The 12049-nt window shown below is 40.3% G+C and overlaps 1 protein-coding gene across 1 annotated transcript in view; it reads left to right on the top strand.

Annotated features, from left to right (window-relative positions):
* Window positions 1-10369, top strand: part of GINM1 (glycoprotein integral membrane 1) — a 20320-nt gene extending 9951 nt beyond the window's left edge. Inside the window, exons 6-8 of the mRNA XM_023513502.1 lie at window positions 4-91; window positions 2002-2165; window positions 9446-10369. Coding sequence (XP_023369270.1) covers window positions 4-91; window positions 2002-2165; window positions 9446-9557 — 364 coding nt within the window. The 3' untranslated portion in view covers window positions 9558-10369. The remainder of the gene's footprint in view (window positions 1-3; window positions 92-2001; window positions 2166-9445) is intronic.
* Window positions 10370-12049: the final 1680 nt, after the last annotated feature.

Genomic DNA, 12049 nt, shown 5'->3' with positions numbered 1-12049 from the left:
CAGGAATGTGGAGACCACTGTAGATGAAGATGCTTTACCTGGCAAATTACCTGAAACTCCTCTCAGAGCAGAGCCTCCATCTTCATATAAGGTAAATCAAGTATTTGGAGTTAGCTTTATTGGGTCTTACCATAAGCATTTATGGCTATGATGAAGAAAATAGGTCCTAGCATTTAAAATGAGGTAGAAACCTTGACAGTTGGAACCATGGAGCATGGGTGATAGTGAACGTTCATCATGGTGGTTTTTATGTGATATTTTTAGGTACTCCTGTTTTCTTCTTCGAGCTTCCTTTAATAATTTATAGTCAGATCATGATTGTCAAGGCATAAGATTTTATTTGGACTTCTAAATTCCAAAATTCTTTCTCATATCTTCCATTTCTGTTTATTCTGTGACTCCTGCCTTGCATACACCTATGTATTGTGCCCTCAGGGTCTTGCCCAGTGAGTAAGCACAAGTGGTTGTGGGTACACTTCTGGGTCAGACTGCCTGGGCTTAAAACTTGGTTCTGGCACTTACTGATTATATAATCTTAGATTCTTAATCTCTTTAACTTTAGTTTTTTTATCTGTATAATGGGGTACCTACTTAATCTGTAAAGTAGTATAAAGTAACATTTCATGAAGTTATTGTAGTAAGATGGGAACTCACATGAATATACATTGGTACCTCCTAAGTACTCAAATTACCCATGACGTTTATACTGCTTACTAGCAGTATATTCATGGGTTCAGAGAGAGTATCTTAGCATTTCTTTCTGTATTAGCTGAGTTCCTACCCCAAATAATTTTCATTTAAATGATAAGTCTTATGGTTAGTCTCAAAGGATTGAGTTCCCACTGAAGGTCAGGATTGCTTATTTGAGTCACTTTAGTGGTTTGGATTATAGCACCCTCACCCAACCTCCCCAGCCTCCCCTTACAGGCCAGCCCCAGAGCAGACTGTCTTCATAGCCCACGCCATCAGCGCCCACCTTAGATTCTTCTCTTGCTCTTAGAGTATAGAAACATGTTTTACATGCAATGAGCTTCTCATCTGTTCTAAGAGCTACTATTAATAATACATTTTCCTTTCTCTTCTTTCTTTTATCCAACTACTAGAAACAGTTGACTCTGGTACATTTTGTTTAAAGTGGACTAGCCTAACTAACTAAGTTGTCAACTAGCCATTATTTTCACTTGTTTTGTAGTTAGACAACAATATAAATAATACAAACAATAAAAATAATCTTAAAGGAAAAAAAACTTAAAGGATATTAATATTTCTGTGCCTGTATATTTTTTAAATTGTAAAAGCTTTATTTATTTATTTATTTTTTGAGTCAGAGTCTCGTTTTGTCACCCTCGTTAGAGTGTTCTGGCATCATAGCTCACAGCAACCTCCAACTCTTGAGCTCAAGCGATTCTCTTGCCTCAGCCTCCCCAGTTGCTGGGACTACAGGTGCCTGCTACAATGTCCAGCTATTTTTAGAGACGGGGTTTCGCTCTAGCTCAGGCTGGTCTCGAAACTGTAAACTCAGGCAATCTGCCTGTCTCGGCTTCCCAAGTGCTGGAATTACAGGCATGAGCCACCGCTTAAGTCCTGTGAAAGCTTTATTGAGGTACATTGTAAAGTAAATTTAAAGTAAAATACATCTGTTTAAAATATACAGTTTTGGCCAGGCAAAGTGGCTTGCCAAAATAGAAAAAACACTAGCGGAGCATTATGGCAGGCACTTGTAGTCCCAGCTACTTGGGAGGGTGAGGGAAGAGGACTGATGCTTGAGCGCAACAGTTTGAGGTTCCTGTGAGCTAGGACGCCAGAGTACTCAACCCAGGGTGACAGAGTGAGACTTTGTTTCAAAAAAACACAGTTTTAACAAGTGTAAACATCCTTATAACCACCAACACAATCAAATTACAGAATATTTTCACCACACCAAAGCTAAAACATTGAAAAATTTAAAGTTTATTTTTATAACTCACTGAAACTTACATATCTAATCAAAACTCTTTTTAGGTAATGTGTCAGTGGATGGAAAAGTTTAGAAAAGATCTCTGCAGGTTCTGGAGCAATGTTTTCCCAGTATTCTTTATGTTTTTGAACGTCATGGTGATTGGAATTGCAGGAGCAGCTGTGATAATAACCATTTTAAAGGTGCTTTTTCCACTTTCTGAATACAAGTAAGTGTTCTTGTTTTTGAAACAATACTTTTAATAATTAAAAATATGAGAGATATTTATCATAGACTAGGAAATATGAAAATGAAGGGTAAGACAAGTGGGAGGGAAAATAACACCTTTTTTTTTGTAGGTTATCTTCCAACTTTAGCAAAATTAAAACACATTTTATTGAATACCTAGTGTGATCGAGAAACTCAAAGATTCAAATGCAAATAAGACAAACTTTGCTGTTTAGGAACTTAAATTTAGGGAGGAAGGAAGGAGGGGAGAAGGGCAGAGGAAGGGATTGGCAAGTTCTCACCTAATGGGCACAATGTAGGTATATGTGGCAGACCTCCTGGGTGAAGGGCTCAATTATAACTTGGACTCTAAGAAATGCAAGCAATGTAATCTAATCACTTGTATCCTCATATTAATCTGAAATTTTTGTTTTTGAGACAGAGTTTCACTTTGTTGCCATTGGTAGAGTGTTGTGGAGTCATAGGTCACAGCAACCTTCAACTCTTGGGCTTAAGTGATCCTCTTGCCTCTGTCTCCCATGTAGCTGGGACTGCAGGTGCCCATCACAATGCTTGGCTATTTTCTTTTAGAGATAGGGTCTTGCTCTTGCTCAGGTTGGTCTTGAACTTGTGACCTCAAGCAATCCATCTGCTTCAGCCTCCTAGAGTGCTAGGATTACAGGTATGAACTACTACACCTGGCTTAATCTGAAATTTGTAGAAAATAAAAAAAGAAAACAAGAACTTAAACTTGGCTGTGCATGGTGGTTCATGCCTATAATTCTTTAACTTTGGGAGGCCAAGGCAGGAGGATCACTTAAGGCCAGGAGTTTGCGACCAGCCTGGGCAATATAGCAAAACCTTGTCTCAATCAATCTCTACTAGGGAGAGAAAGGAAATAAATATATAAATGGAAAATGTAATGTGTATGATCAGAGATGGACAACACAGGAGGACTTCATAGCTGAAGAAGTCCAAAAATTTGTTAGGTAGAGGGAAAAGTTGCAAAACAGTATGTTTGCATTTGGGTAAAACAGAAAGAAGTATTGTGTATGTAGAATGTACTTAGGCATAGAAAATTTTCAGAATGAGAAAAGTTACCTCTAATGAGTAGGAATGAGAGGAGTAGAGGGACTATCTTCTTTCCTTTCATATTTGACTTTTTTTTTCTAAGATAGAGTCTCAAGCTGTCACCCTGGATAGAGTGCTGTGGGTGGTATTATATTTCCCAGCAACCTCAAACTCTTGGGCTTAAGCAATTCTCTTGCCTCAGCTTTCCAAGTAGCTGGGACTACAGGCGCTCACCACAATCCCCAGCTATTTTTTTGTTGCAGTTGTCCTTGTTTGGCAGGCCCTGGCCAGGTTCAAACCTCCCAGCCTCAGTATATGTGGCCATACCGTACCCACTGAGCTATGGGTGCCACCTGTATTTGACTTTTTTTTTTTAGAGAGTCTCACTTTACTGTCCTCAGTAGAGTGCCGTGGCATCACACACCTCACAGCAACCTCCAACTCCTGGGCTTAGGCGATTCTCTTGCCTCAGCCTCCACAGTAGCTGGGACTACAGGCCCTTGCCACTGTTGTGACTCGCAGAGCTGGGAAAGAGACTCAGACCCCACTTGGTGCAAGGATCAATAGTAATTTATTCCATCTGCGCAGGGGGTTGTTGCTGTAAGAAGCAATCGACAAGGAATGGCGACCAAATGGGTTTTTATACCCTATTTTCTGTGTCACAGCAAGCAAAGGAACAAAAGCCAAACACTGGGGTTAGCTTTGGGGGTGGGGATGGGGGGAGTTACGTAGTTCAAGGTAGGGGAGTGTACATAAGTTGAGAAAGTTTCTGAGAACTCGGGACTTTGCTTATCTTTTAGCCTCTTCTCAGAATTTTTCCCCATTCCTAAGTGCTTCCTTATCTTCAAGCCTATTCTCAGAATTTTTCCTCCCCACCCTTGAGGGAGCTGGGACTCAATGGACTCAAAAGAAGTTTCTTTTTCAAGGGTAGGGGGCTTGGTTATCACACTACAACACCCAGCTATTTTTTTGGTAGCAGTTCGGCCTGGGCCGGGTTTGCATCACAACTCACAGCAACCTCAAACTCTTGGGCTTACGTGATTCTCTTGCTTCAGCCTCCCAAGTAGCTGGACTACAGGCACCCACCAAAACGCCAAGCTATTTTTTGGTTGTAGTTGTCACTGTTGTTTGGCAGGCCCTGGCTGGGTTCAAATCCACCAGATCCGGTGTATGTGGCTAGCTCCCTAGCCACGGAGCTACAGGCATTTAGCCTATATATGACTTTTTAATCAAAAGAATAGTTTTGTAATAAATTTTAAAATGAATTATTGTTAGCATTTAGCATTTCTACAAGTGAAACAATTAGTTATTTTAGTTACATTTTCTTTTTGTTGAGATAAAGTCTGACTCTCTCACCCTGGGTAATGTGCCCTGGTGTCATAGCTCACAACCACCTCAAACTCCTGGGCTCAAGAAATCCTCTTGCCTCAGCATCCCAAGTAGCTGGGACTACAGGCACTCACCACAGTGCCCAGCTAGTTTTTCTATTTTTAGTAGAGATGGGGTCTTTACTGTTCTCAAACTCCTGAGCTCCAGCAATCCACTCGCCTAATGCTCCCAAAGTATTAGGATTACAGGTGGCTCCCTGAGCCACCATGCCTAGCCCCAAAAGAAAAATTTAAAGAGATTTTAATTTTATTCTTAAATTTTGGGTCATGGGATATGTGTGCTTATAGGATACTACTTAGTATCTCATATCTTGAAATCAGATTGGACACTGTCGTCCTCATTTCCTGTTCAACGCTAAGTATTGCATAGTATTTGCTTTTTATCACGGTATCCACCTGTCTTAGTGGAGGTTTGTGTAGATGCCACATGATGAGAGAGAGAGAGAGAGAGAGGTGGAAGGTGTTAGAGAGATGTGGCAGGTGCCATGCTGTTCTTAACCAACTCTAAAGGGAACTAAAAGAGTGCAGAATCATTTATTATTCTCCAACCCTAGAGAAGGGCATTAAGCTGTTCATGAGGGATTGGGATCCACCCCCATGACCCAAACATTTCCCTTTAGGCCCTACCTCCAATAATGGGGATTAAATTTCAAACTGAGGTTTGGAGGGGACAAACTGTAGCACCACCAGAAACTCAGCTTTGAAAAGATGACTTCAATGAATGTTTTGCAATTTAATGTTGGAACCATGAACTACCCTTAAGCTAGTATTATGCATGAAATCTCCTGAAAATTGAAAATATTCTGTGATGCCTTTCTGAGTTTGCTGTGCCAGCCCAGCAGCCTCAGTGCACTTTGGGAACCATGGACTTAAGATCTTTTAAGGCAATACATATATAAGCATATCCTTTTTTGTCCCGTTTTTTGAGTGTCAGTTTACGTTTTTACTTCATTTTTGGTTGACAAATCATATTTAGTTTACCTATTCCTTTTATGGCCGCATAGTCCTGAAGGTGATAGGAAAAAACCAAAGTGTTTCACACACAAGATCTCACCCTCTGGTCACTAGTATGAGTATGGGGATTTCTCCCCACCAACAAACAGCTGGGATCCTCTTACTCAACTCAGTTCTTACACCGTGTACCTGGAGAGAGCATTGGTTCCACAAGACTGCCCTTCATTTCAGGTGCCAATCCCAAGCTCCAGGCTATGATGCGTGTTTCTAACCAGCTGCCTTTAAAAGGTTCCCATGACCCCATCCTTGGGTTTAACTTGGTAGGATGGCTCACAGGACTCAGGGAGACATGCTCATACACTGGTTACAAAGGAGGTAGATGAATGGGTAGGTGGAAGAGATGCATGGAAGCGCCTTGCCTCTTCAGGTACACCACTCTCTGGGCTCCTCCATGTGTTCAGCTACCCATAAGCTCTTCACACCCAGTACTTTTGGGTTTTCTTAATGGAGATGTCATTACATGGGCATGATTGATTATGTCATTGGCTGTTGGAAATCAATTCAACTTTCAGCAACCCTTCCTGCTCACCCCATCCTCAGGCTGGGGGAAGGGAGGAAGAAAGTTCCCACCTTCTCTTGGCTGGTTCCCGGCAACCAGCCTTCATCTTGAGGCCATCCAGGAGCCCTCCTTATTTCAGTCATCTCATTAGCATGTAAGAGACACTACTCTGAGATTACAGATTTAGGAACTGTGTGCCAGGAAGCCAGAGGAAGATAAATCATGTGTTATTTTAAATCACAGCATCGCAGTAGTGTTTTACAGTGTGGATATACCATATTACAATCATTCCTCTATCAAACATTTAAGTAATTTCCACTTTTATGTTAATTCCAATAATGCTCTATGTATTTATGTAGAATAGATCCCTAAAAGTAAAATGACTGGATCAAAGGGCATGTGTATTAGAAAACTCAACCGAATGACAAATCCTGTTTTGCTACTGTATTCAAAAATATGATCACACTTTAATTTGTATTTTCTTACTAGCATCTTTGTGTTAATTGGCTATATATGTTTCTTTGGTAACTTGCCTATTTATAGTCTGTTCATTTTTCTTTCTTCTTTTTTTTGAGATGGGATCTGTGTGATTCAAGCTGGAATGCAGTGGCATGATTGTCACTCACTGCAGCCTCCAACTCCTGGCTCAACCGGTCCTCTTACTTCAGCCTCCCAAGTAGCTGGGACTATAGATGTGTGTCACCACACACAGCTAATTTTTCTTACATTTTGTAGTGACAGAGTCTTGCTATGTTGTCCAGTCTACAATCCTGCCTTAGCTTCTAAGGTGCTAAGATTATAGCGTGAACTGTCATAAAAATGGTCTTGTCCATTTTTCAGTTGTATTGCCTTTTGTGTAATCACTAATACATAGGAGCTCCTTTGTCTGCTGTACATGTGTACTATAGGAGAATTTTTTTTTGGCAGTTTTTGGCTGGGGCTGGGCTTGAACCCGCCACCTCCAGCATATGGGACCAACGGCCTACTCCTTTGAGCCACAGGCGCTGCCCATGGAGATTTTTTTCTTTATCCCAGATTACCATTCATCTTTTGCTCTTGTTTATGACATCTCAGATCATACAAAAGCTTTAGGTTTAGGCCGAGTGCAGTGGCTCACGCCTGTAATCCTAGCACTCTGGGAGACTGAAGCAGGTGGATTGCCTAGCTCACAGGTTTGAGACCAGCCTGAGAAAGTGTGAGACCCTGTTTCTAAAAATAGCCAGGCATTGAGGCAGGTGCCTATACTCCCAGCTTCTTGGGAGGCTGAGGCAAGAGGATTGCTTGAGCCCAAGAGTTTGAGGTTGCTGTGAGCTGTGGCACCACCACACTCTACTGAGGGTAACAAAGTGAGACTCCATCTCAAAAAAAAAAAAAAAATCTTTAAGTTTGGGTTCTAGGCAATTCATGTTTATTTTATGGCTTCTTAAGTTTTTATTTTTACCTAAGTAGGCCAGCCTTTCCCATCTTAAAATGCTGTTTTCTTAAAACTTATTTTTTACCACCACTTTTGTGTATACTTTAAAAAAAATTTTCGGATTAATATAAGGGTATATTGATTAGGGTATAATGATTAGGTTAAAAAGTTTGAGTTTCTTAGGCAAGGTTAGCTCTGTTGTAGTTGTGTCCTGCACCCATATACTCTTACATTGTGCCCATTAGGTGGGAGCACACCAATCTCCCTCCCCTCCTAAATTGAATTAAATTGAGTTTTTCTCTTACGACTTTTGTGTATACTTTAAGCTAAAGTAATATAATTGGTTTCCAAACAGAGACTATTCCATTAGTAATTTGTCATTGACTTAGAATGTCACTTGATTATAAACTAAATTTCCTTACGTGTTAGTCTGTCTGTGGACTGTCTTCTGCTCCAGTGATCTATTTGTGTCAGTAGCACACTTTTAATTACAGTGGTTTTTGTTTTTTGGTTTTTTTTTTTTTTTAGAGACAAAGTTTCACTTTGATGCCCTCGGTAGAGTGGTGTGGCATCACAGCTCACACCAACCTCCAGCTCTTGGGCTTAGGTGATTCTCTTGGCTCAACCTCCCGAGTAGCTGAGACCACAGGCACCCGCCAAAACACCAGGCTCTTTTTGCTGTGGTGGTTGTTGCAGTTAGGACAGGGCCGGGTTTGAACTCTCCACCCTTGGTATATGGGGCTGGTGCCCTATTCACTGAGCCACAGGTGCTGCCCTAATTACAGTGTTTTAATAAAACCTTTGATAGCTGGTTAGGACAACTCTCTCTTCTCCTTAATTCTTTTAAAAAAATGTTATAGCTGGTGGTGCCCACAGCACACTGGTTATGGTGTTGACCACATGCACCGAGGGTAGCAGATTCAAACCCAGCCTGGGCCAGCTAAACATCAATGACAACTGCAACAACAAAAAAATAGCTGGCCATTGTGGCAGATACCTGTAGTCCCAGCTACTCGGGAGGCTGAGGCAAGAGAATCACTTAATCCCATAGAGTTTGAGGTTGCTGTGAGCTGTGACATCACAGCACTCCACTGAGACAAATACTGAAACTGTCTCGAAAAAGAAAAAAAAGTTATAGCTATTCTTGAACAGTTTCTCCCCTGTTAACTTTAGAAGAATCAGTTTGTTCAGTTCTATAAACAACTAGCCTCTGCTGATATTATGATTGAGATAATACTGAACTTTAAAAGTGGCTAGGATTCAATCCAAAGACCCATTCCTTGGTCAGAGATTTTAAGTAATAAAATGAGAGATACTATCTAAAGAGCTAAGGTTGTGTTCCACTGGTGAGTTTTATTTAGAAAGAGCTTGGGCTTAGTCTTTTTACTCAACCTGGGCATATCTAGGGACCTAACTCTGTGCCTTGGGGATCTATATTTACCCTATCCTTGCCTTCTGTTCCCTTAGTCATTTTGGCTAAAGTGATGTTGGGTTCACAGTTTGTACAACCATTATAAACTTAAATAGAATGAAGCAAAAGCACCTGACCGTGGATTTATGTTTAATTTCTAACCTTGAAGTAGCCTATCTTACTACCAAAATACAGGCAGGGGAAATTTTTTTTTTTTTGAGACAGAGTCTCACTTTCTTGCCCTTGGTAGAGTGCTGTGGTGTCACAGCTTACAGCAACCTCCAGCTCTTAAGCTTAGGCAATTCTCTTGCCTCAGCCTCCTGAGTAGCTGGGACTACAGGTGCCTGCCACAACGCCCAGCTATTTTTTGTTGCAGTTTGGCCGGGCCAGCACCTATCCCTATATGGGGTTGGCGCCCTATGTACTGAGACATAAGCACCACCCAGAAATATTTAATTTTGATAGTTATTATTTTCTATTTCAGAGGAATTCTTCAGTTGGATAAAGTGAATGTTATACCTGTGACGGCCATCAACTTATATCCAAATGATCCTGAGAAAACATCTGAAAACCTTGAAGATAAGACATGTACTTAAAAAAAAAACACCATCTCAAATCATGGAATTTGCCACTTGAATATAATTTTTCAAAAATCAGTAAGAATCAGTTTATACACTAGAGAAATTGCTAAACTCCTAAGACTGCCTGAAAAATTGACCTTAACAGTGCCAAGTTAAAAGTTCACCTTTTTCTCTAAAAGGGCTGGCTATTGAGGTGATGGAAAATTTAAACAAAGTAGAAGACAAGACCTGTGAAGAGACTTTTAAATTATATATATAAAAAACACAAAACAGGCAAGAAAAAAATGCCATGTGCCAATAACATTTCAAGGTGCCTTTGTTGAGGAAATTATATTCACTTAATTACTATAATATATAAGACTTTATGAAAAGCACTTTATAAAATTCTAATTTAAAAGTTCAAGAACTTAGTAACACTTTTTTATGCAGTACAATGTGCCTTTATATTAAGTATATGTCTCAGTATAAAATTCTTGACATACATTGTGACTTGTGTCCTGTACCAAGACTACTTGAATGCACCAGGATTTAAAAGTGGTAGTGACATGTTCTCACTCTAAAATAAACTTTTTTGAAGAAAAAAGTATAGCTGTTTTGGTTACAGATAATAAAAACTTTGCCCAGGAGATAATTACTTTATAGTTCCTTTCATTTACACTGGCTAAAACCAAGGCTCAAATCAGTCGAGTCCATCAGTATCAGGGACTGCACTGTGTCCTTCATCTTGGGATTCTAGGTACAGTGCTATTTACCCTAAGGTGGTGTTTTATCCTGCTTTTTTAAACCATCACTTATATTGACATATTTTATAAAGTGACCTAGTACATATACCTTATCTTTATGTGGTACTTTCTATTGATCATTAACTTTTTTTAATTGCAGCCTATCATTTAAAAACCCTTGTCCAAGAAAGTAATGGTTTTTAAACCTCTTTCTATTTAGACTAAATAGATGAGTTTGGGCGGGGGGTGAAGGATGAGTTAGTAAAATGAAGTAATATTTCATTTTGCTTAGCTGTCTTTTTTTTCTGGTTTTTTTTTTTTTTTTTTTGAGACAGAGTATCAAGCTGCGCCCCAGAGTACTGTGGCATCACAGCTCACAGCAACCTCCAACTCCTGGGCTCAAGTGATTCTCCTGCCTCTGCCTCCCAAGTAGCTGGGACTACAAGCGCCTGCTACAATGCCTGGCTATTTTTTGGTTGCAGCTATCATTTGGCGGGCCCAGGCTGGATTCAAACCCGCCAGCTCAGGTGTATGTGGCTGGTACCTTAGCCACTTGAGCCACAGGCACCGAGCCTGCCTAGCTGTTTTTAATTAATACATTACACAGAGCTAGAAAAATAACAGCATGCAATTTATAATTTTATCCTAAAGTTACCAGTTAGTAATGCTTTTTCTTTATGCCTTTCCTTATTATATAAATTGTTAGAAAGCAGCAATTTTAACTCCAAATGATCATAGGGTCTCGTCCATTAACAATAAGGTTATAGATTCTAGCAAGGAAAAAAATTTAGGTGGCTACATGGTCCATTGCAGAGCATGCTTTGCAGTTAGCAAATTCCTGTCCTGACTTCTCTCCTTCCCAGCCAGACTTGGGACCATAGCATGGCATTCAACTCCTTGAGGCTCTGGTTGAGAGGATACAATAAGCTATCATAAGTAATCATAAATGAAAATCTTATCTAAAATTTTATACCATTAACTTTTGTTTCACTTATTAGCTTTTACTTATAACTATTACTTTAACATGTATGAATTAATGAATTTAATTGGAGTATGAGTGGCACAGGCTTAGAAAAAGAACTACTTACCTATAGTGCAGCCTTTTATGTAGGCAGAATAAAAATTAGGCAAGACTTTTTTTTCATTTATTTAGAGACACAGTCTCACTTGAGTGAGAATGGGCAGAGCGCAGTGGCATCATAGCTCACAGCAACCTCAAACTCCTGGGCTTAAGAGATCCTCTTGCCTTAGCCTCCCAAGTAGCTGCCCACTATAACACTTGGCTATTTTTATTTTTTTTTTTTATTCTTTTTGGCCAGAGGCCAAGTTTGAACCCACCACCTCTGGTGTATGGGGCTGGTGCCCTACTCTTTTGAGCCACAGGCGCCACCCTATTTTTTTTTTTTTTTTTGGTAGAGATGGGGTCTCACTCTTGCTCAGGCTGGTCTCAAACTCTTGAACTCAAGTGATCCACCCACCTTGGCCTCCCAGAGTGCTGGGATTACAGGTGTGAGCTGCTATACCTGGTTCATTTTTTTTTTTCTTGTTAAGTGCATAGTAACATGAGTCTTTAAACTTCCAGAAAGAAGCAAAACCACCATAACACCTGGTGGGAAAGAAGGCACCTTGAGCCTTGTTCAATGCTTTAGTTAGCTACTTGTATAAAAATGCTTAAAGGGCGGCGCCTGTAGCTCAGTGGGTACCGGCCACATACACCTAAACTGCTGGGTTCAAGCCTGGCCTAAGCATGCTAAACATTGACAACTGCAACCAAAAAATAGCTGG

This window comes from Otolemur garnettii, unplaced genomic scaffold, assembly GCF_000181295.1.
Source record: "Otolemur garnettii isolate 467f Iridium unplaced genomic scaffold, OtoGar3 scaffold00042, whole genome shotgun sequence".
In the NCBI taxonomy this organism is placed as follows: domain Eukaryota; kingdom Metazoa; phylum Chordata; class Mammalia; order Primates; family Galagidae; genus Otolemur; species Otolemur garnettii.
Note: the sequence above shows the minus strand (reverse complement) of the source record. Positions and strands in the feature narration are given on the sequence as shown.